Below are 26,350 nucleotides of genomic sequence, written 5' to 3' on the forward strand. Positions count from 1 at the left end.
CCTCTTTGATGCCCCAGGTAATGAGATTAAAAAAATCTGGCCTAATATAACTAGTGACTTAATATTCTACATTGTATGCACAGGTAGTTTTTAAAATGTCCTACGACATGATTACAACATCCTTATATTGCTTAAAGATTAATGTAAAAGTATGCTGAAAATTCTTTTGGACTGCCCACATCCAGAAACATAACCCCTTTAAGATAAACTAGGAAGAACACTGTTGACGTAAAACAAGTATTGATCGCATAATAGATCATTTAAAGTAATGATCAGCTAACATTTATATAATGCAATAAGGAAAAAACCATGATGATTCTTTTCTATAGTAATAATTACACTAGAAATCAGAGTTATTTGAAGTAACTTCCTATGTGTATTTCTATTCGTATTTAATAAGAACGTGCTTTATATTAATTAAAATAATGCTATAATTTATACATTATCATCTTCTAAAGTATAGTTATATTCTTCCTCTTATTAAAAAGGACATATTTTTATTTTTTTTAATAAAAAAAAAGGACTAAAGAAAAAAATCAACTATATCACTTACAAAATCAGATATAGAAGTAAATGTACCCCCATTCCCACCATCTATAAAAGCTGCTTCACATATTTTAGAGAAATAAAAAACTAGAAAACTAAAAGTTTTCATATTTTTATACAGGAAAACTGAGGCCTAATAATGTGCTTTTAAAATATAATGAGAGTTGTATAAGGAGAATTCTTCCTCTCTGTCTAGTTCTTTTTTCCTTTAAAATAAACTATCGATTACCCTTTGAAAAGTAAATGTAAGAAAAGCATATTGATTGCTATTTGTCTAAGTACAGATTCCTAAAGCTACCAACTAAGGGAAAGAAATCACCAACCAATCAGAATAAATATTAATGGGAAAAACATTAAAAAATCAGGAATATAGGGGAACTTCCTCAATCTGATAAAGAATACCTATGAATACTCCACAGCTAACATCATACTTAAAGGTAAAAGACTGAAAGCTTCTCCTTAAGATGAGGAATGAGACAGGGATGTCCACTCTTGTCACTTCTACTTAGCATTGTACTAGAGATTCCAGACAGGGCAACTACTCAAGAAAATGAAATAAACGGCACCAAGAATGGAAAGGAAGAAGTAAAAGTATGTCTATTTGCAGATGACATAATTTTATATATAGAAAATGCTAAGGAAGCTACTAAAAATACTATTAAAACTAATAAATGACTTTAGCAAGTTTATGGTATAAGATCACTATACAAAAATCAATTGTATTTCTATATACTAGCAATGAATAATTAGAAAATGAAATTAAGAAAAGAATTCTGCTAATGAAAGCATAAAAAGAATAAACACTTAGCAATAAATTTAACAAAAGAAGTGCAAATCTTATACTCTGAAAACTAAACAAAACTGTTGAAAGAAATTAAAGAAGAGCTAAAGAAATAGGAAACCATCCCTCTTTAAGGATGGAAAGGCTTAACATTGTTAAACTGGCCATCCAAATTGTTCTGCAGATTCAATGCAATTCCTATCAGAATCCCAACTGGCTTATTTGCAGAAATTCACAAGCTGACTGTAAAATTCACTTGGAAGTGCTAGGGACTCAAAATAGTCAAAACGATCTTGAAATGGAAGAATAAAGTTGGAGAACTCCCATGGTTTCTTAGCTATGACACCAAGAGCCAAAGCAGATAGATAGATAGATAGATAGATAGATAGATAGATAGATAGATAGATAGATAGATAGATAGGTAGGTAGGTAGGTAGGTAGATAGGTAGATAGATAGATAGATAGAAGCTTTTGTTTTAATGTTAACACTGTCAAGAAAGTGACAAGACAACCAACAGAACTGGAGAAAATATCTGCCAATCATTTATCTGATAAGGGGTTAATATCTAGAATATATAAAGAATTATAACAAAGAAACAAACAAACCAATTAAAAACGGGCAAAGAATCTGAGTAACTATTTCCCAAAAAAGATTCACAAATGGCCAATAAGCACATGAAAAAAATGCTCAACTTTAGCCATCAGGGAAGCACAAATCAAAACCACAATGAGATATAACTTCATACCTACTGGGATGGCTATAATCAAAAAGATAGATAACAACAAGTGTTGATGATGATGTAGAGAAATTGGAACACTTATACACTGCTGGTGGAAATGTAAAATGGTGCAGCTGCTTTGCGAAATGGTCTGGCAGTTCCTCCCAAAGGTTAAAAGTAGAGTTACCACATGACCTGGCAATTCCACTTCTAAGTGTATATCCAGAGAACTGAAAACCTATGTCCACACGAAAACTTTCACACCAATGTTCATAGCATCATTATTCATAACCCTGGCGGAACTTTCAAAATGTAGCAACAACCTAAACGTCTATCAACTGAAAAGTGGATCAATACAATGTTATATATCCATACAATGGGCTATTGTTCAACAATAAAAGGAAATGAAATATTTCTATATTCTATAACATGGATGAGCCTTGAAAACATGCTAAGCAAAACAATCCAGTCACAAAAGTCCACATATTGTATGATTCCACTCAAACAGAATGTCCAGAGCAGGCAAATCTACAGAGACAGAAAGTAGATTACTGGCTGCCTAGGATGGCGGTGGCAAGGAATGTGTGAAGGGGGAAAAGGAGAGTGACTGCTAATGGGTACAGGGTGTGCGTGGAAATGACGAAAATGTTCTAAAATTGATTGTGGTGATGGTTGTACAACTCTGTGAACATACAAAAAAACCCACCAAAACCAGTGTATTGTACACTTTAAATAGTTTGATTGTTTAATATGTGATTTATATGTCAATAAAACTTAAGTGATTCCTGTTAGAATTAAAAAGGTAAACTAATTATTCTTCATATTGGTATTTATGTTAGCCCTGCCTGGTATATATTTTTGATGCTAATGATCAAGCTGCACTAACTTATTTATCCCTTTGTCATCTCAGTTACAGTAAAAGCATATACATTTATTTACTCAACAAATGTATTCATTGTCTATTACATACCTAAATGGCTAGGAACTACCTGGGATACCAAGAAATGTTAAGTCAACGAGGCTTAGTCCAGAAGCTAAGAATATAGTAAGAGAGTTTATAAAGTAATAGTAAATACGTGTTGAACAATGATAAAGATTATGATAATAAGTATCTAAAATGTGATACAGAAATCAAACTCTACTGGAGTTTAGTAGAAGGAGAGTTGTCTCAACCAGGATGGACTTTAATGATCAATGACTTTGGAGACCTCTCTGTTCTAATCTAGCCATTAGCAAATAGTGATGCTGAATACCTCTTTCCTGGACTTGCTTTCAAAGTGGCTGGACTACGTAACAGCAAAAGTTCATACACCTCCAAAGTTCTAACATCAACATTTAGACTTTGATTTAGAGTCATAAAAATTAGCCATTTTGTCTACGTTAGATATATGGCCAAGCTAAACTGTCAATAGAAAATAGCACACTGATAGAAAATCAACGTGAAATGAACATATATTTCAACTATTTAGTCATATCTATACTTTACATACCCTATAAGGAAGGTAATCCCTGGAGCATGACAACTTTCAATGCATTAACTCAACTTTTCTCCATGTGAAATGTGAGCTTAATGTGTTATCTCATGAAGCAAAGGGTTGGCCCCAATCTTTACTTCTGCCAATGTACACAGTACGATTCTCAATTAAAAAAAAATCTATAGTCCTTAAATTCATTTATTTGAATCAAATAAGAAATACTTGTGCTGACCTTTGTAAGAGATGAAATTTTTAAAAACACACTTTATCTATGCCTTTTAAAACAAAGACTATAAATATTGTCTAATTTCATAGAAAATATATCATTGAATCACTCTGCACTTTTTTAATGAGAAAACTTACTCTCCAGAAAAGAATTAAAAATTATTTTATTACAAAAAACGCACATTTTAGCATTTTTCACATTATTTAGGTAGTTAACAACATTGTTTATTAACACATTATCTTTAAAATTTCTTTATACAAACTAGGAAATTTTGAAGAAAATTAGATTAAGTCTATTCAATTCCAGTCTTAAGCTTGTTAACAGTGACTGATTTTCAAAAAATGTAACTAGCTTTATATTTTAGCTTCAAGGTCTTATGAACCTGTAGGTATACTTTTAGCTGACTGAGGCACCATACCAAGGGCATTCAGAACATGTACTCGATTTCTGTGAGAGATATTGTTTCATGCATATGTTTACTGAATGTCTACCATGCTAAGCACCAGGGGTACAAATGAATAAAACACAATCCTTGCCCCAGAAAAGACTGAGAAGTTAATGTTAACCTCTATATGTCAGTTTGGAGGTAACAGAGATTTAACAAAAAAGGAAACATAATTCAATCTGAGGGCATGAGAGAAAGCTGTAATGTTGGAGCTTATAGGATATACAGGGGTTGACTACTTGGTAGTTGAGTTAGAGGCAGAGGTGAGGTGGGAGGAAGTATGGAGTGTTTATGTGTATGTATGCAGACATTGCAAAGAGAAAGAAGAACATTCCAAAAACAAGAGAGCAAAGACTTGCAGATGAGCAAAAGCAAAGTTGCTTGGTTGTATGTGGAGGAGTACAACCAATTTAGAGTAACTGCTACAGAAGCACAAAGAGATGAGGCTGCGGGGTGCATCATCAGATGATCACGGGCTGGTCTATATACACCATGCCATTGAAATATTTTAAGGAGGAAAGTGACATGGTCAGATTTTGTGTTTGAGATAATTATTAACATCTCTCAGAGTAATATGTTACCTAAGAGAAAATATCCAATATTCCAAATCTGCAAACTATATCCTTGCAAATACCTCTACCAAAAACTTACAAGGGTATTACAACAACAGACATTACTTGCTGAAAATTAGCTTAAAATCGTCACGCTGGGCTAAACCATATATAAATCAGAAATATTCCTTTTGAAAGTCTAAACTAGAAACCAGATAGGTCATCTAGTCCCAATCTCTCTGTTTGGCTTCATTTTTAAAAACCTTTAATATCTTCAAGTGAAACATGAACATTCCACTTTACCATAGACCTCACAATTCTTTACTGTCATATACAACACAAATTTCACACACTTATGTGGCTTGCTTGGCTTCTGCCTATGTTTACTTGTGTTTTACCACTATAGCAAAAGGAAAGATGAAAAGCCAAATTCAAAGGAAAAACATTTTCCCCAAGTCCTAGAACAGTTCATATCACAAACCTCCCTTCCAATGAAATCTCTGTTTCTGGTCTTCTAAGAACAGAAATGGAAGGAAAAAAGAAATGTTTAAAGCCCTCTATAGGGTAGAAATCATAATTAACCTAAGGTCAATCTGTCCCATTCTGAACAGCCACACCTCTAACTCCAACTGGTCATCTTGAAAACAGAAGCTGACAATCACTATGGATGGACTGGTAAACATTTTTGCCATTAATTACAATAATAATGCAGAGGGGGAGGAGGGGAAGGGCCTAATCCCTATTGGAAGTGGGTTAGTAGTATCTTTATATCAAATTAATAGTATTTTTCTTCTTGCAAATAATCTATATAATGCCTGAAAAAACGCTTCAGCAAATTTTTACACTTTCTTTGAACTCTTTTAAAAGACATTAGAAGAAAATAAGGTTAGTTCTAAAAAAAAAGTCAAGATAGGAAATTTAAGTATACTTATTTAGAAAGCTAATAAATACTCTTGGTCACTAAATTATATTTTGTATTGCATTTTATTTAAAAATATAAAATGCTTTTTGCTTCCTAGAGAATGCAGAACTGTATTTATTATCAAATTACTATGGCACTTATAAAATGCTATCTGTTCACAATTATAGTAAAGAAAATTCTGAATTGTCGTGTTGCAATCTCTCACAAACTGTCTTGGCCTTCAAATTAATTTTTTAAACCCTTATCTGATTTTTGAGGTTTGATGGTGGAAGAATAACAATATTTAAGTCGATTGTAACTGGAACAGTAAGGGGAATCCTACACACATATTTTTCACCTGCAATTATATCAATGACAAAACACTTATGAAATCAAGTTCCAGCTTTACAAAATTTTATCCAAACAAAAGTTATCTGCAGAAATGATTTCTATTTTAGTTCATAACTATAATCTTATGTTTTCTTTACTATTCATAAAAAGAGACAGATGGCATATTGCAGAGTACAGTACCCCAGATCTCTTAACATTCACTTTTTTCCTGTTTGCATCATCTCTGAAGTAAGCACAAACTATATTTGATTCAAGATAAAGCATTTTTTTTGTATTTTAACACATAACTAAAATGGTGTGCAAAATTTCCAATGAAATTTAGGTTTTGAAATTGTACAAAAATCCTTAATCACAGTTTTAAAGTAGTAGCTTTCTGAAACTCTGATAATGAATGAAGAAATTAATCTATTAAATACAAATGGAATGAACCCACCCAGATTTCATAAATTTTGGTAAAATTGTAATTGTTCTGATTTAAAGCAAAATCAATATACTAAAGAGTAATGTTTCTGAATATATGCTTTAATGAGTATCTGTTGGAAACACACAAAGTGACAGAAAAATCTCTTTAACAAAACAGAAGACACATGCAGTATCCCCAAAATACATGAATTTTAGCAGCACCATGAGAATATATTCTCTAAACATTAAAAGAATTTAAATACAATCAGTGCTTAAAAGAGCCTATTTTCCATTAACAGAAACTATTATTAAAATTTATCAATACAAAAATGGCTTCATGAGCTAGTAATGTCTATATATCTGTTCTGAACTCTCAAATACACAACAGCAGTTATTGATCAATGTTACTGTATATCTGAGGATAATAAATTTACAATGAACAAAATTTAAAGTTTTAGTTTTCAGTATTATATTTCACTATTATCGTCTAACTGCACCGGGATACTATAAAATTAACTATTTCTAAGAGTATTTTAGATAGCTTTAAATCTTAAAAATAAAAAATAAAAATCCTAGAATTTATTATTATTAAGAAATGAGTAAATTTCAGAATTCTATACAGCCGATGCTATGAAACAAACAATATTCCCTGGAATGAGAGAACAAAATCTTCCCCCATAAGTATATGCTAGTTTGTTAGTATATAGCTACTTTATTTAGTATATAGCTAATCAAAGACTATGGTCTCAAAGGATGCCCAGAACACTTCGGTGAGTCAGAATGTATACCTGTTCAGTCCCAAAAGAATATTATCATCTAGGCTAAAAAATAATTTTTTAAGAAAAAATGCCAATCAGATAAAATTTCATACCATTTCCCCAAAGAAATTAATAAACATTTTCATCTTCATGATTTCCCTCTTTTACATATCCCTAAATTTAAAAAGGCATTTAAATAAATACGCTAAAAACATATTAATTTATTGAAACTATTCAATGAGAGTGTTTTTGCATAATTTATGACAAGGACATAAAATAATACTATATCACTTGACTAAGGAGTATTGAGCAGCCCATACATTTTTAAATTTAATTATGCAGCATAATTAAAAATCAAAGAGTAAATAATTCAAGTAACTCTATAATGCCACTGAGTTAGACAGAATATCAAAAGTTATATTAGCCTAGTAAATAAGTTTTGAAAAAGTTCAAAAGTAATTTAAAAAAGTATTTGTGGATGAAATTATATGTCTGGGATTTGCTTTAAAAATAATACAAAAGTGGAAGAGTGGTAGGGGTAGAAATGAAACAAGAGTGACCATTTTTTCATAACTGTTAAGGCTGGGTGATATGTTCATGGGAGTTCATAATAGTATTCTCTCTTTCCTATATATCTGAAAATCTGTATAAGTTTAAAGAGTAATAAAATTTTTCTTTATCTCTTTAAAGCTAAGTAATACTTTTTTAAAAAATATACGAAGTTTATAGAGAGTAAAGAGCTATAACTAAATTACCAAAATTTTCAGGACCAGATTGGCTTACTAAGTAGCTATTACTACAATCAACTCTCAATGAACTTGACTGACTAGATCACTGTTTCCTCCATCTTTCAAAAAAAAAAGACATTTTAGTGATTATGCTCCTTTAAGCAGTAAAATGATTATCAACCAAAACAGAGAACTGTTGGCAAAACATTTTTTTTTTTTTTTTGCTATTTGTTTTTTCTGTTAAATAAGTAAGTACTAAGTAGGGAACACAGACAATAACACTGTAATAACTATGTATGGTGTCAGGTGGGTATTAGACTTACTGGAGTGATGACTTCATAAGTTATATATAATGTGTAACCACTATGCTGTACACCTGAAGCTAATATAATATCAAATGTCAACTGTAATTGAAAAATAAAGTTTTTTTAAAAAGTACTAAGGAAGAAAGACAAATGGCCTAAGCCTTAAAATATAGATTTAACCTGTCTTCCTCTGCCATGAAGAAAAAAAACAGCATATCAAGTTTAAACACTTGCACATTTCAGATTTAAATAAAAATTATTTTGATATTCCTTCTGTTTCTAATTAATGGAAACAATGATCTTATCTCTACACAGGTCTCCTAAGATACAAACAGTTATTAGCTTCCTAACACAACAATGAGCTTGTGCTGGGAATTTGACTAAAACGCACTGTTAACTAATTGGAAGTAGGACAGACAGACATACTAGGTCAAGAGCTGAGCTATAGTCCTATAGTTTTTACTAATGACCTATGTGACCTAGGACAACTCACCTAACCTCTGAGATTTAGTCTCATGTGCCAAAGGCACATGATTTTGACTTTTAGCATTGTAATCCAGCATACACATAAATATGTACATTATTGAAACATAGTTTTTACTCTTATTTTGAGTCTTACTCTAATGTTTACTGTTTGGTTTTATTATATTTTATTTTTCATAATGCCATGAATAACCTAAATTAATTTCAAATTACCAGTTTAGAAAATCTTGAATTACACCATCTCTGAGGTCTCTTCTAACTCTTTTTTTTTGGGATTCTAATATTAGCTTCAAAATATACCACCTTCCATTTCAGGTAAAAATAAAAAGTTCAGAGAATAAGCCTTCTAAAATCCTATAGCTAAGATATTTGTACAATAAGAAAACTATAAGATTATGAATTGTCTTTAACATAATTAAAAGCTTAAATTGACCCGTTAAGTTTTATTTTCAGAACTTAAATATCTCTATGGCTAATCTATAGATTCCAGCAGTCAATAAGGCTCTATCTTCAAATTAAAGTAAATAATTCCTATTAGACTCCCAAGAACGAAGAAAATCGATAGATGACGACCAATCCCAGTTAATAACTCCAAATACCGAAGATTAGCAAAACAATAACATTCAGAAAACTTCTGGTGCATAAAGTAATCTAGAAATAGTTTTCATAAATGTTACATACTAAAGTTCTTATTTCTAAGTGTTTCACTATTCAATGCATGTGACTCAAGTGTTAGCCAAAGAAATCAAGTTTAAAGTTATGTTCAGTGTAAAGTCCATTTATTAAATGTATGTTAAATATAATTTAATATTTTAAATTTTCCTCCTTCTACATATTTTTTAAAATTGCATACTAATCACATTTAGCACTGTAAACTTTAACTGTAACTGCATATTTTAAAAACCTGTATGTTTTATAAATCACATAGTCTCCAGATCAGAGGAACTAAAAATGCTCATGTGTTCAGTCATTTTTATAGCTACAAAAAAAAAAGTATGCCTATACTGTAATAAAGTATGATCTCCAAGATAATTCTAAGATATGGCTACTGTTTATGCAAACTATTAGCATTTTTAGAAACAAATCAGAATAGCGTCACAGTAAAATAGTTTCTACCCATTCATTCCTGAAGAAAACATCTCATTCTCTTCCTCAGCCTGACCATGCAGTTCCTCAATGTTAGTTTCTAATAAAACCTAATCCTGTACATCTAATAGTCAATAAATTCAATAATAAAATTCTCATGAAAAAGAGTTTGGAATATCTCACTTCACAGATCTTCTGAACATGCTAAAGAATATAATTTTTAAAAATTGTTCCCAAAAATGATTCACATTAAAGGGAAAACTTTTCTTAATTTCAACTATAAGCACCTAGTCAAAAGGTTCCAAAGAAAGATTAAAAATTAACTTTAAGACAACGACTAATAAGTATGTTTACATTTGCAATACTGCAGTTTCACAGACCTCCTTACATCCAAACATACTATAGTATGGCCAATAATTAATGTAACTGGTTTGGAATACATTTAGGATAAACTATCTTTTTTAAAAAGTATCAAATTCTTTTAAAATTCAGAAGTATGTGAAGATTTATCTTCTGTTAGTTCGTATGCAAAAATAATTCTGACATTAACAGGGTCATTCTAGAAGTTACTCTAATAATTTTCTTCTTTTTGTGAAATTATAGAGTGAGATCACCTGAGACTATGGTAAAGCTTAATTTCAGAGTAGGAAGTCTATTAAAAAAAATTATAACCCTAAAGAATATACATGAAAATGGAAACCAGGTTACCAAAGGGGGCCTTTTAGGGACTGTGTAAAAAAAAAAAATCGAAGAGTTTTACAACAATACGTATATTGTTTCACTGAAAAACAATCTGTATTATAATTAGCTCAGTAGCCCTTTTTCTACATAGATAAATGTTCATCCCAATCCATCTAGGCAACTATAAGTTATTAACATCTTTCTGACATTAACAAAAACAGTCAAAAAAAAAAAAAAGTCTAACCTGGAATTTTCACTCAGAGTTGTAACTTTGCAAGATTTATCTGAAACCCAAATAACTTTTTTACACATTTTACTTAATCATGATGGTTGAACTGAATCTGTACCTATGTGAAAATGATAATGCATTCTGAGTTGGTTCAGCTCTTGGCTCTGAGTTCTGTGTCACATCAGGTGTTCTTTCATCATCTGTCCCATTGATACTTTCTGGTGTTAAAGGAGACTGAAGATCCCCGCCTGCTGATTCCTTAAAAACAAAGAGGGGTAGGGTAGTATTATATTTCTGTTAAAACACACAAGGTCATTTAAAGTTATAACCGACTCTGATGTATGCTTATTTATAAACCATATTTCAACTGAAATTTAAGTAGAAGATTTAAAAAATAAAATTTGAAGGAGAAATAATTTTTTTCAAGTAAAGCAACTCATAAGAAAACTTCTGAAATGTAATACAATTTAGAAATGTAGTTTCAAAGAACTGAAAAACTTTTGGGTTTCTATAAGCAACTAATTGGTTAGAATAAAAGATATCCAAAGAACTACTTGAGAAGAAAAAGAAGATAACACAAAAACGCAAGATGTGATTTTATTTGGGAGTAGGAAAGCATAGAAGAAAATCCTCAATAAGTTTTTTTTTTCTGCCCTACTTTTTGATTCCTAGAGTTATTTTAAAAAGCAACCAGAAATATCTCTATAACATATTATACATAATGATGTTACTGTAGTTCCACTTTTCTTGCCGGCTACTCATAATGGAATTATTTTTCTTCACAAAATTTCCTGTCTTACTTTTAATTAAGATTTGCCTATCAAGGTATTTTTATCCCTCTGGAAAATAAATGGAATTCAAAATGAAACTACAGCTGACATTTCTCCTTATAATTGTCATTATCAGATTATCCAAATTCAGTATTAGAAATTAGAATGAGGGGTCACTTGATAAACCTGTTAACCAGGGGGAGGTCTTAGCACCAGATGGTTAAAGAGTTTTGGTGGTCCCTTGTTATCTCTGGGCAATAGAACTTCACAATTGAAATATTAGGCTATGTTAGGAAACAAAATGAAAACTCAGTGTCCAACAGGGAACTGTTTAGATATGGCCATAATCTGTCAACCTAAAAGAATAAAAGAGTTCCTCAATTAAAAATAAGAATATGTGTAATACAGGAAAATGTTTACAATTAGAAAAATGTATGAAAATATAAGGATAAATCTAGGTTATGATAACTCATATGCTTTACATAAAAAATACTGCACATGAAGTAGTGCTAGAAAGAAATATGGAAAGTATTAATGTGGTGAATCTAACTTTCTTTTGGGGGCTTTTAGTTTTATACTGCTGTATATATTTCACATTTAAATATTTTAACGAATAGTACCATATGTTATAAATTACATAAGCTATCAAAACTCAAAAGGCAACTCTCATGATTCCACATTACCACTTAACTGTTTTTCAATTATTAATGGAACCTCTATTTTGACCTTTAATTTCACTCTTATTAAATCTTTCTCCTAAATCCTTTTTGTTTCCATTAATTGTCAGTGCATGAATAAAGTTTACAGTATAATGTGACAACATAAAATTGTTTTACAACAAAGTCAAATCCTATTAAGTGAAAAATGGGAACAGTATCCAAAGTGACTATTTCTAGGTCAATTACGGACCATATCAATTAGCCAGAAAAAGTTGAAGCAGCCAGTAAGAAACTATGTTATCGTCTTTGGTTTCAATAAACCAGGACTATTTTTCTCCAAGAAAGGCCAAACCAAACTAAAATAATCAAAGCTGACTGTCTAATCAGCGAAACAGTGAAATGGCTAAGACCTGATTCAGTGGAAATGATGACAGGAACAAACTGCCTTGTTAACGTGAAAGGACATAACCAGCATTAGCCATCAAGGATTCAATGAGGGATTTGCTAGAAACGGTTAACAAGAATGTGAGGGACGAAAATAGATTAGGATTAAAAGAGAGGGAAGAAGAGGAGTAGTAGCTTGATTTCTGGTTCTTATTACCTTCTGGAGGAATATTAGGAAAATTAGCATAGGTTTTGGGGAGGCTAGAAAAGCACAAAGACTTCTCAGAGGCAAGCTAAGTAGAGAAAGAAGAGGAAAAAAGGATAGGGGTTGCAACAATGCAAAAATCTCAACATGGCAAATTTTTCTCCAGAATACTTGAATATTAGCTATATTTAATGAAAGGCATATTTAATCACCTTAGATCCTCATATCTAAAATGAAAACAAAATGCCTAAAGCATGGTTTTTAAAAGTAGGTTTTTTTAAAAAAAGCATATTTGCTCACAAGAACAAGTTTCAACAGCACATAAGGACATAATAGGAAAATAAAATGCTCTTGCTCTCCAACTCCCCCACAGGTGGCCAAAAGTATTCTGTGAAATCTTCCAGAAATTTTATAGTGCCAAAAATAGCACCGTGACACTTGTCTTATTTAATGTATTCTAAACATTTAGTTCTTTTATAATCTAAATTTTGTGTAATTTTTAAACATTCAACTTTAGTTATTCCTTTAAAAGACCTACACTTTATATAAAACCAACACCGTATATCTCTAAATCAAATATTATAATGAAAAACTTGTAGATATATTTATTAGACTATAAACTTTTGAAAAAGGATAATTTTATAATAAAGAGAATTCCAAGCTAATATGGCTATTTCTTAGTAAATATTTAAGAAAAAAAAATTATCAAATAATCTCTTCTTTGATATATTCATGTATAAATATATGTATATGTACATGAAAGTTGGTTTAAAAAAGTAAAATGTAAAAAATAACTAAAAACTGAGATTTAATGACCTACCATCTTTACGACCTTATTTTGATAAAATTTATCACATCCCACTTCGTTTCTGGGAAACTCCCCCCACACCCCATATCAAAACAATATGAAAAAGAAAAATTACAGTCAAATGAAAGAAAAATATTTTTGTATATTAAAATCTTAGAGAATATCAAGGAAGCCAAAACTAACAGATGTGACCATATTATTAAAAAAAGGAGCCTGAGCAGAGATTCAGGAAGTGCTGCATCTTAAGAATTCTCTCTTCCTACACATTTGTGAAGTAGCAAGAAAGCCCTCTACCTCACTCCCCCGCCCCTTCCCCCCACCCCCCAAAAAACCCAGAAATATTCAGAATCACACGGGAAAAAAATGACCTTGGCCTCACTCCAGGCTCTCAGGAATGTGCCTGAATAGTGATAGGGCGGGGTAGAAGGGATGTGGTAGCACTGCCCTTCCCTACTAGACCAAGTACCACCAACACCTTCCATTTAATGATGGAATAAAGCCTAAATTTTTTTAGTATTTTATTTTATTATTAGTTTCAAGTATACAATATATTATTTAGACATTTCTCTAGTTTATGAAACGATGCCCCCGATTACCACCCCTCTGCCTCTACACATAGCCATCACGTACGTTACTGCTGACTACACTCCCGATGCAGTTAAAGACTAAAATTCAAATTCTTGTTAGCTTCATCCTTTTTGGCTTAAGTAAAACAGGGCCCTTGTCTGTATCATTTAATAAACAATCATAGAAGACTCATTCTAATTTAGTCTTTTATATTTAAGTGAAGATGAGAACGCCACTCTTCTAAGCAGAGGCTCTGATAAGAAAAACTGGGGAAGGATCTAACGGAGTTGAGTCCCATAGCTACGGATATGGAAAGAAATGCTAGGAATGAGAGACAGAAGAAGAGCAAAAGATGAAGCTGAGATCAAACGTTTACTGTCATAAGTCATTCCCTATACCTGGTTACCATTCAGAGCTACCATCGCTGAAATCCCATTTCTGACAACCACAGCAGTTCTTGTAATCTGACTCTTTGGATGGATTAATTCATGCTCTTCCTTCCTTATGTAAGATGACTGATGCTCAGGGCTAGTGGGTTAATCACCACCACTCTGCATGTTTTTGTACTCACCAGCGGAATTAAATTCTTACCAAGTGTCAGCTGTATTTGTTGCAAACATGTTTAAGTCATTATTTTTATATAATTATATAGCTGAATTAAATATTATGTAAACTAATGAAATTTGAATACAAAACTAGAGTGATTATTTTAATAAAAAACAAACCAAATGCTCTGAAATGACTACAAAATAAAATAAAACCCACAACTGAATTAAGTATATATAATGTACTATTAAATAGCACATATACTACCACATAATATCAGAAAAAAAGACATAAAAATCTACTAATATAACATTCAGATTTCTTTATAAGTACCAAGGGTTAGTTAGCTCTAACTACAGAAAAAATACCCAGGAAATTGCAGATAATTATCGGTATGGTTTATATAAGAAAAATAACATGGAACTCTAATCAACAGATTCATATTCAAAGCAAAGCCTTCATCTTTAAATCAAAATATTAACGACTAAATAAAACAACATTATTGAATTTTAATTTATAAAATTAGAAGAATTTAAAAAAAATTCTTCACATTAACTGACTTTTTGGATTAACTCCTCAACTGCTGGCTTTGATTCCCACAAATAAGAGGGGCTTGTGTCATACCACCCCCTATCTTCCCAACCTAACCCACTCCCCTTCTAGCGGCCCTTCAGCCTCATCAAGATTTACAATCTCTTGGCCCTCTGCTAAAATGCTGCTTCGTCAGGCTCAATCTGGCTTTATTTCTCTCCCTATACCAGAAAGCCAATCACCTTAATTATACTCTCACAAACATCATCCCAATTTTCAGGCTTCCTTTATCTTCTTCATATAATACCTATTTTGTCAATTTCCAATTTCATGTTGACTGAACTGTCATTCTCTATTCTTATGTGCCCAAGCTACCAAAAGCTATATGAGAAAATACTGTTAAATATGCTGATTAGTGCTATGAAGATCATTTTGAGCTCCGACTTTAATTATGCTTTTGAAGTGCCAAGTAATATTTAATTTACTTACATCTCCTTTATCTTTTTTTCTTTACCTAACAGTTGTTACAAACCTCTGTTCAAGCCTTCTCTCTTTATTTGTCCTTCTTCTCAGTGAATGATCTAATTCTTTCTTCACAGAAAAAAACAAATAATTGGCATATACTTCCTCAATCACCCTAACTGTATCTTAATCCATTTTTATCCTTCCCTCCTATCTCAGATAAAGTGGCTCATTTGTTTCCATTCTCCCCGCTCACATTACCTTCTGCACAATGCTCCAACAATGATCCTTTCCTTCTATCTTTTTTCCTTCACTGATTCCTTCCTTACATTTAAAAACATATTCAAGTCACTCCTACACACACATTCTAGAAAAAAACAGTTAGCTCTACATCCCCCGAGATTACCATGCTAACTTTTTCTCTTCATAAAGAAGAAACAAATATTTATTACTTATATTCTCACTACCAAACATTTTAGTCTCAAGAACAGCCAAAGTCACCTCCTTTCATTCCAGAAACTCCTTCACATTGCCCTTCCTTCACCAATAGTCCACCTATAATTACAGTGAACTCCAGTTTATTTGGTTGAAAGTCCTAAGTCCCATCCTATTGGAACTCTGCCTCTGACATTGCCAAATCATTGCCTGCAACTTAAAATGCTCTTCTCTTGACTTCTGTGCTAACATTCTCTGCTGTTTCATTTCCTACTTCTACTCAGTGTCTCTCTCTATATCTCCCTCCAATTTCTTAAGTGACAATCTTAAGTGATAACTTTTGACTCTTGTCTCTCCTCTCTTTCCATTCTATGTATTTCTGGATCATAACATTCTCACTGACAGCTTTACTACATGTTTGTTAATGACTCATGAGACAGCTCCAATTCCAAATTTCTAACTACTCACAGGACATATCCATCTGGATGCCCCATTAAGATACAAATTCAGTATCTGAAGTGGAAATCCTCTTCTGAAAGTCAAGCTACAAACCAAGAAGTTTCAAAAACATCTAACTCTTCCTTTACCACCCTCCCTCACCCTCACCAGTCCCTTAATTCCCACATTTCCTCCAAGTTCAGCCAATTTTACCACAGTTGTATCTATCCCCTCCTCTCTATTCTCACTGCCAATACCTAGTAGGTAGATCCAATACAGAAATGGATAAATATTCCATTGAGACAAGTAACAGGATTAGAGACATTTAAGTCCACTATCCTTACTCTGGACATAAACTAGTTAGAAACAATAATTTCCAGAGAATTCTAGTTAAGCTTTCCTGAGGTCGTAAAAGTTGTTCTTGGGGTATCAGATTCAGTAAAACATTTGTTATGTGATACTAAGACTGTATCACATGAATTTGTAGGCATTCACTAATTCTAATGGTATACATATGGGTTAGATATATAAATAGTATAGTTTAGGGTAGTAACACTTGACTAATACAGACCACCTTTCGAAAAAATCCATTTATATCGTGACACCCCTGTTAAAGAAAATCTAAAACATTTGAAATTTATTGTACTTTTAATGTCCTAAGAGATTACATAGCTCAAATCTCTGACCTTATGAATTCAAGAACTACTATACAGACAGGTCAACTGACTTTCACAGAACCAAACAAGTAGTCAAAAGACCCTAATAATCAGTTACAAAAAACTAACACCTTATTTGGGTAAATACCATTTGTCATTAAAAATAATATTTAAATAATTATGATATTTATAATAAAGCCAAAGAAACTTTTTTCTTTACATACACACACACATGCATATATATATATATATATATATATATATATATATATATATATTCCACTTTTTCTAGGAAGTGAATTCTAAAAAATCTGGAGAAAAAAACTAGACATTGAATATAAATTAAGAGAGCTACTGCAATATATTCAATGTTATACAATCTTAAAATTTAAATAGAAAAAAAAAATTCCACAACTTTTGGTTGGCTATAGGCAATTGATGGAGTATACTCAGGTTCAACTTATTCCTACAGATGTAACCTTGATGAAGACAACATTATCTGACATGATCACATATGTACATCAAGTGTACAACCATAGCTTAAAGGTCTAAGAATGGGGAAGGGGCTAACTTTGCTCCAAATGCCAGACTCTTTTCATCACAAGCCTTTAGGGAGGTGGAATGGTTTATCTTCAGCACAGCTTCTCAAAGTGTGGTCCCCAGATTAACACTGTCAGCATCTCCTGGTAACTTGTTAAAAATGCAAATTCTTGGGCCCCATCTCAGCCCTACCAAATCAGAAATGTTAGGAGTGGGAAAAGAAATTTGTGTTTTAACAAGTCTCCCAGGGGATTCTGATGCAGGCTTTATTCAACTAAAGCATCTGTGTTTTTCTAAATAACTGTTACGCGCCAAATCCTATGTCAAGGCTTTACTATCCTTATCTTCACCACCTGATCACATCACCAACAGCAGCTATTAGTATTTATTAAGCATATACTATATGCTAAGCACTTTGTAATCCTCATTTAATTCTCACAATAACCCTATAAGGAGATATTGTTCTTATTCTCATTTTATAATTTTTTTTAAAATAGTAATTTGCTTAAGTTTAGAAAACTAGTTTAGAGCCCAGATTCAAAGTCAGACTACAGAGCCTACATTATTGCCATTATCATATGATACCATCATAACACCATCTGTCATAATAACATTGCCATTATCATACCTATTCCTCTCAACAATCCTATAAGGTAATACTCATGTTTCAAATGTATAAACAGACTTCGGTTAAGCAATTTTCCCAAGATCACATACTTATAGAAAAATAATTTATGTCTAACTCTGACTTGAAAACCCAGACTCTTAATCAGTTTGTTATTCCTCCTTAAATAAAAAGAGAAACTAAGACCAACTGAATGTCTACTATTACAAATTATCTCATAAACTAGTTAGAAACAAGCTCTGCTCTCTAGCTGAACAGGCTCTAAGTGGCCAGTAATCATACATTTAAAACTAAAACAGAAATATTAATGACATCTGTAACAAATTGTTACAAAAAAAAAGGAAGGGGAGAAAAGATAAATGAAAAGAAATACTCTTTTTTTTCTCCACTATATTTCTCTGGTTTTTGTACATTAAATTAACAATTAAGACTTCGAATGTTTTGAAAAGCTAAAGTCAGTATAGTTTGGCTCTCAAATACTGATGAACTTAAGATATTTCTTTATTCCTTATATTTCATAGCATTATGCAAATACAAACATCTTGGATCTATTCCTTTGATAAAGCTAAAGGCTTAATGACACTCCTTCCACAATAGAGAAGCCGGTATCATGGCCAATTAAACAAAAACAAGTTATGATTAGAGAAACAGAAACTAAGTACAATGGCAAAGTATAATTGATTACGATTTTATTGGAGACCTTTGAGTATTCTTTAGCATCCTCTTGTAACACTAGAATCATTCACCTGAGGAACTGAAGTTCCCAACATGCACTGTAACTATTTTAAATAGGCTTTTATACTTAAAAGTATAACTAAACCATCATAACACTTAGGGAATATAGATTCAAAGAAGTTTCAAAATAATCATTTGTGTTATTCCAGGTCACTGTTAGTACAGAGGAGGTATAATGAAGCTTTGGCTTCAATCCAGGGTATACCTTTAGTCTGTGAGAAAATATGTACTTTAAACATACTGCACAAAGCTCTCATTTCCTGTAAAAGACAAACAAACAAACAAACAAACTAGAAACTCAAAACTCTTTATACCAGAAGGATTTGCCAAATAGAGTTTGATGCCGGGGTGGGGAGGAAGGTGAACAGCAAAAAGTTTTCTGAAACATTCCAAATATTTGACTAGTCACTAGATTCCAAGGCAATTCCTATTTCATTCCTCAAGAAAGTTTTATCCATATCTGCTATTCCTGACATTATTCCAGAGAAACATTTGTAATATCTGATTCTTCTTTTTCATAAAGCTTGAGTACACTTCAAAACAATTACTATAAAAAACTCAGCACAAAGCTGAACTCTACTCTAGACAATTGAGATAAAAATTAATTTTAGGAAAGCATTATTAAAGAGCTGAAATAATTGGCATTATATATGAATCATACCATGTACATTAAAACCTTTGTAGAAGTACTGCAATATAACTAATGAACTTGGAGATATAATTAATTTCCAAAGTAAGATGTTCTAACTGTCCGATTTAAGTGCACTTCAAAGTCAAGTAGAACAAACTGTACTGTTAAATTTTTATGTTTTCTGTATATTATGTTTTGACATCTTAGAAAACCTTTCTAGCCAGCCAATTCTTAGAGATAAGAAGGGGTAAAGTGAGAGCATGCATCTGATATGAAACTAACCCATCCAGAGCCATACCTCCTCTACCTGGCCCATGCACCCCAGGAAACCACACTGCTCTGCCTCAATCATCCCAGGACTAGGTACCAGGCAACTATATGCCACCCCTATAATTTAAGAGCTCACAGAAATTATTGAAACTAGCAAGTCCTACCTTGCCCTGACCTACCATTTCCATGGAAATCCCAATACAGGCTCGACCCTCAGCTGTGCCCATGCTCCTGCTTTCTGTCTCTGACCACCCTGAGCCCAGAGGTGTGCCATGCCTCCTGATTCTAGGACTTGTACGCATAATAAGCTTTTGCTTTCCTGAGCCTCTCCCGTGTCTCCTCCAGTGGTTGCACCTCAGTGACCATCCCAGAACACAGAACACAAGTAATAAGCCAATCTATGTTCTATATGTATGATTGTTTTTAAGTTGTATACACATTAAAGAATCTGAGTTTTAATTACTAACCTAATTTTCCCCGCCCCAATTCTTGCAGACATTGGCATATAGGGGGAAAAAAAAATCTTTCCCCACTAGTACAGATTAACTGAATGGTACATTTCTAGGTCCACTTTGGAAATTACCTTAATTTTGCCATTGTTTCCTTAAATTTAACTCTGGCCTAAAGGATACCATCTAAAATGAACAAGGTTCTACCAGAAGGAAGCGGGGAGGAGAGGGGGGAAAGTAGATGGGGTAAAAGGGGTGAAATATGTGGTAACAGAAAAAAATCTAACTATGGGAGGTGAACACAATGTAATATATATATATATATATATATATATATATATATATATATATATATATATATGCCTTACTGTCAAAATGTACAGCTGGAACTTACCGGATTTTGTTAACCAATGTAACCATTAAATCAATCAATCAATTAAAAAATAAAACGAATAAAGTTCATAAATCAGAATAGAAATTAAATACCCACCTGTGAAGGTGTACTGGTAAGTTCCATCTTTTCTTGTGATTTCTCCTTTGCTAGTCGAGCAGCTTCTTTAAATTCCTGAAACTTTTCTGCAAACTGAATTTATAAAGACTATATACATTAACCAAATAAAAATAAGTCACAATGTCCACTTTTACCTTAGTTTTCGTTCATTTTTCTCAATAACTGACTCTTACACAAACATCCTAGCCCTCAAATCAATTACAGGTATAATATGAAAATGACAGGAAAAGAAATCTAATACCCAAACATCTGTACACTATAAAGTACTTTGACAAATCTCATTCAAAAACATCATGATATAACTAAAGTTAGAATCTGGTGTCAGCTAGCTTACCTATGTCCCTCCTTGGTTGTTCAGATATACTTTACTAAGACCAAGGTTGGGGATACAAGTTGGGAGTGGAATCAGTAAAGATGGGCATACTACATTTGTTTATCATGGAAAAAAATTGAATCTCTTAAGTATCTACTCCTAAGCATCTCAGTATTTGAAGCATGCTTTTAATTTTACTGTAATATATACTCATATTACATAAGGCATTTTATTTTCAAACAATACAAATAGCAATATTTAATATTATCACTAACTGACATTACTAAATCTTCATTTCTAAAGATTCCTAAACAGCTAATGTACAGTAGCAGAAAAGAATAACATGACTCCACAAAGGTCTTTAACATTGTTGACAATTTTAAAAAATTACTGTACATGAAATGCTAATTCTTAGGAACTCATGGGAATCTATAAACATCATGGCCATGACAGTATCTATTTGTTTTGGAAGTGGAAGCTAGTTCACTACTATTCTCAGAAAGAGTTAGTTAGGGCTGCAAAATAACCAAATTGAAAAATCTAAAATCTCTATGCAACTTAAAACACTTGTTAGAGTTGGCAATAAAAGTATAAAATTACAATTCCCTCCTCAAATCCTATAAGCCAACTCTGATTTCATTTCCACCTTGGGAAGGAAAGCTTCAGTAGGAAACGGTCATGATACGATGACCTGCGTTGGGAAGATGGAGGAAGGTCAAAATTCAAATCGTCATTATTACAACTTTTCATTCTTATTTTAAACCTTGTCACTTCCAATTATAACTTGTAGATCAGGGAACTGAATCTGTATTGCTATACTTCTCTAATTGAAGAGAATACCTCCTTATTGGAAAAAATCTGAATACAAATCTAAAAAGGTCTTACGTTAGTTGGAATGAAAAACAAAACCATAATTAACCTCTTTTCATGTAATAATCTGTGGCAGATAAAGTTTTTTCTTATACTAATTTAGCATTCCAAAGTAGTTAATGTTTAAAACCCTTCTCAACTTCATAAAGACACTATTGCTAATTTTTAAAGGCTTAGGTTTCCATGATAACAAAATACAATTTAGTAAGCACTGTAACAATCCAAGCATAGTTAGAATTTTCTTCATATATCAACCTTAGGAGATCATACATTTTTTCCAGTATTGTTACTCTACCCTATTTTGAGAGGCCTTTGTCGAGAATTGCTTTCAGAGCCTTATCTAAACCCTTATAATGCTTTGATTCACTTACGTATTTAATGAAAAAACAAGCCAGAATATTTACATGTTTGCTTCATTTATGTAAAAGATTATAAACTCCTTTGAGTCCTGTACAGTCTACAAAGCATCGACATTGGTCTTCGTGGTAGCTTGGAAAATAGATTATGATTTTGTCATCTTTGGACCAAAACAGTCTAAAACGACTAACTGCAAGCTCTTGGAGCCAAGTCTAGTGAATAAATAAACCAGACTTGGCTCTGAATGATAACAAGTTGTTTCCTAATAGTCAATCCACACTCAAAATACTAGGATTCACTAGTGGTAAGGTCAGTCAAAAGCATATGTTAATTTTATTTTTTTACTTTTTATTTTTTTACATGGACAACCTTTATTTTCTATTTCTACTTTGTACACTTAATTATTACCATTAAACACATTAGTTGAAATGGAGATGGACTGATGACTTTTTAGAGGGTTGTAAAACTCCAGCTCATTTAATGGCTCAACTAGTGACAGATATAGAAACCTGCATTTGGGAGGGGAAAATTATTCAGGAGTAAACTGAAGCCCTTGGTTTCTGACAGTGTCCCCCACTAGGCTTTCGATGCCAAAACCAGTTGTGCAAAATCCCTGTCAGAGAAATAGCCAGGATAAAGTGATTGGCATGTGCCAATATGGATGGCAGCTAGCCCGTGATAAGGGATCACAGACGGATGGAGACTGGCACCAGGCTGGCGGCTGCAATCACACACAGGACCCAGGGTGGAACAGTAGCCTGGGGAAGTCAAATGTTTAATGCGCTCAAAATCCCATTTTTCTAAATAGTTCCTAGGACGCTTTCCTCAAACAGTGCATATGTTAATTTTAAAGAAAAAACAAAATTCTTGAAATATAAAAGCCATTTCCAGAAAAAAGATCAAATGAGGAGACAGTATAATTAACAGAATTTAATAAACTATTCCTTTATTACATTAGCTAGCTGCCCAGCAACCTGAAAGATGCAATGAAAAGCTTAATTTATTGTCAAAATTACTTAGGCTCAAAAATCACTTCATGCGAGTTTATTTGAGAAATTAATCCACAATTTAGTTCCTGTATTGTCAAGAAATTCAGCTACTAGAATATAATTATAGTTTTAATTTTTTGTTGCTATAGTCGTCAGTAGATGATTCCAAGAAAAGTTCCAAAAAGGTTCTAAGTAATGGCAAAAGTATTAGAATAAATGCATAATTTCCTAAGGGAACTGTTCGTGGAGGGGCAATGCTCAACCGGATGCCTGTGTCTCTGTTATGTCAAAATACTTTGAATCTAAAACTCATACCTTTAGCACAGTTCAAGAAATGTACTTAGAGAATTAGATGGGTATTAAGAGAAACCAAATCAGATAAAACTTCTTTTAATCATCCCACAGAGAATGACACATAATTACCAAGGCAGAAGTTAAAATAGTCTTAAAATTGAGCTTTAAACTTGTTTATACCAAAAAGATTTAAAAAATTTGAAAACAGTGTTAAAGAATGTTTACAACTAAAACAAAAGGAAACAAAGTAGTTTATTTCAACTACTGAACTATCTAGTAATAACCTTGTCAATAAATATTCATGAAAGTGTAATAAGACTTTTAAAAAGAACTTATTTTTAAGAATCTGTATGATGACTAAAAAATAGCTTACGGTCTAACAAATATGAGCCATGTGTATTTACAAGAGTCTGATTACCCTGCACTTGAATAATTTAAACTCTTAAACCATCAGTTACTGTGTATGCCAAATCACATGTAAAGTGTTTCAAATGTAGGGTTATCCTTTTAACTAAATGCTTCAAACAGAGAAGTTTTAAGCATAAATTTTAGGGTCTGGTGAATATAAAATGTGAAGAGCAAAAGTGAATAATACTCATCTCCTTGATCATCTTAGTATCCTGAGATTGTTTCCTTTTCCTTACGTACGCTTTTCATGTGACATCCATAGAACTCAAGGTGCTCCTGGTATGAACACTGCATGGCTTTTGCTTATAGGCAGGACAACTGTTTTATTTCAAATATTTAACTTGTTGATGCTCTGTATTTTATTGGCTTTTCTGGCTATGGTCATTTGCTTGGTCAGTATCTTCTAAGAACTCCTCATGGTATCTACTGGATTTCACTCTGCACTGCATAAGAAAGCTCAGAGTAATTCCACCCAGATAATGCATAATTTTCTCTCAACACTAATTTATATGTGTCTGCTGTCATTTCATAAAGCTGAAATCTATATGGCTATCAGCTTGGGTTTTCATAATTCAGAAGAGCTTGGTGTCTACCTGTCTAGCAGACCATCTCCATCCAACCAAGGGTGTGAAGTCCTGTGAGAAGTCCATTCTAAAGTGATAATCCCCACCTTTTATTTCTTATCAAACATACAGTTAACCACACCAATCCTTCTCAGTCAGTGGTGACTATTTTTAATGTGTGCAATGAATCTTCCAACTGATAGCAGAATCCAGTGCTCTCACATCTTGCTCTACAGTCACTACTGTTGTTCTGAGAATATTAAACATATTTCTATATTTTACACTTTCCATGTGCTACTACATATTTAAGACAATTGACTCGAAGATTTTTCACTTTGATCTTATGATTCTACTTACTTTTGAAAGATGATGCTCAGAGGAGAATCCCAGTCCATAAACAGTGTTTGCCCGGCTATCAGCCCACTGGCCAAACTTCTGAGATGTTTTAGTAAATGTCATGTTTGGGGTGATGGTGCTATTAATTATTGCCTAAAAAATAAAACAAGTATGAGTAACCAGCCCAAAATTAGCAAACAGACATGTAAACACAGGACTATTTAGTTACAAAAAACTTATGGTTTCTAATGAGCCACATTAAATACATAAAGATAGAAATAATTTATATTATTACAAGTGACAGCATGGAAATATGGTAACTACTAGAACTATAAATATAATGGCACTCTATCAAAAGTTTCAATATCTTACAGTCAAAGTAAGTTTTCCCATGGCGCAAAAATTATTTTTAAGTTTTTAGTGTGGTCAATTCGTCCTCTTTGAATATTTAGGACTGATATCTATTAATTTCGGATGACAGTCTCCAGAAGTGAGTAGTTTTAATAGTTGTTTATTTAAAAATAAGGTCCCATCCTCCAAAGAATTTTTCAAAATTGAATATATCATTAGGACAATTTTTCTAATAGAACAAGTTTGTGCACTAATTTTCCAAAATCCATAATCAAGAATTTTCTTAAAACTGACGTACCTGAAATATATTACAATACAGAAATATATTGATACTCAGAAATATATTATGAAACCCCTAAATATATACTTCACTTTTCTCATAAACCAGTATAAATTCATAACATTAAGAATCAGTATTATTTAACAGTTTCTTAGAAAAGTAATATTTTAGTATGTTATTAAATATTAACTTTGGTGATCACTATGATAGATTTCAACTATTATAACATATTAACTTCATTCCTTCTGCTAGTACTGTAAAAGTATAGAATCCATTTTATTTAAGCAGTCTAATATCCTCCCAAAACAGATTACAAAATATTCCAATAATAATAAAAATACACATTATCAAATCCATAAACAGTTTTTTGGTGAACTCTTAAATGTGGAATGAAAATCAAACATTTTTAGACACAGCTAAATCTGTCTACAATGTGAACAACAGTATGTAAATACTTATGATCTATGTGGGTATTAAGTTATAATAATGAATGTATGACACTTGTCCTGCTAAAGAAAGACAGTAGAAGATAGAAAGGTTTCTTGCTTTCTCTGACAGCAGGATGTGTTATCTGCTGTTATATGTGAGCCATTACCTTTGATTAAGCTTTTTTAACCTGACAAAATTTATATACTCATACTCATATACCTCCTTACTCTCCAGTTCAAAAGCTGCTTTTCCTAGCATGTCATTTTAGATC

General features: G+C 32.3%; 1 protein-coding gene across 2 annotated transcripts in view; it reads right to left on the reverse strand.

The window, feature by feature from the left end:
• Positions 1-26,350, reverse strand: part of HOMER1 (homer scaffold protein 1) — a 114,142-nt gene that overhangs the window by 41,713 nt on the left and 46,079 nt on the right. For both annotated transcript variants that reach the window (XM_039874901.1, XM_039874902.1), the window contains exons 3-5: positions 25,041-25,172; positions 20,869-20,961; positions 10,786-10,925 (exon numbers count right to left, since the gene is read on the reverse strand). In XM_039874901.1, the coding sequence (XP_039730835.1) occupies positions 10,786-10,925; positions 20,869-20,961; positions 25,041-25,172 (365 nt within the window). The remainder of the gene's footprint in view (positions 1-10,785; positions 10,926-20,868; positions 20,962-25,040; positions 25,173-26,350) is intronic.

This window comes from Pteropus medius, unplaced genomic scaffold, assembly GCF_902729225.1.
Source record: "Pteropus medius unplaced genomic scaffold, Ma_sr-lr_union100, whole genome shotgun sequence".
NCBI classification, from domain to species: Eukaryota; Metazoa; Chordata; class Mammalia; order Chiroptera; family Pteropodidae; genus Pteropus; species Pteropus medius.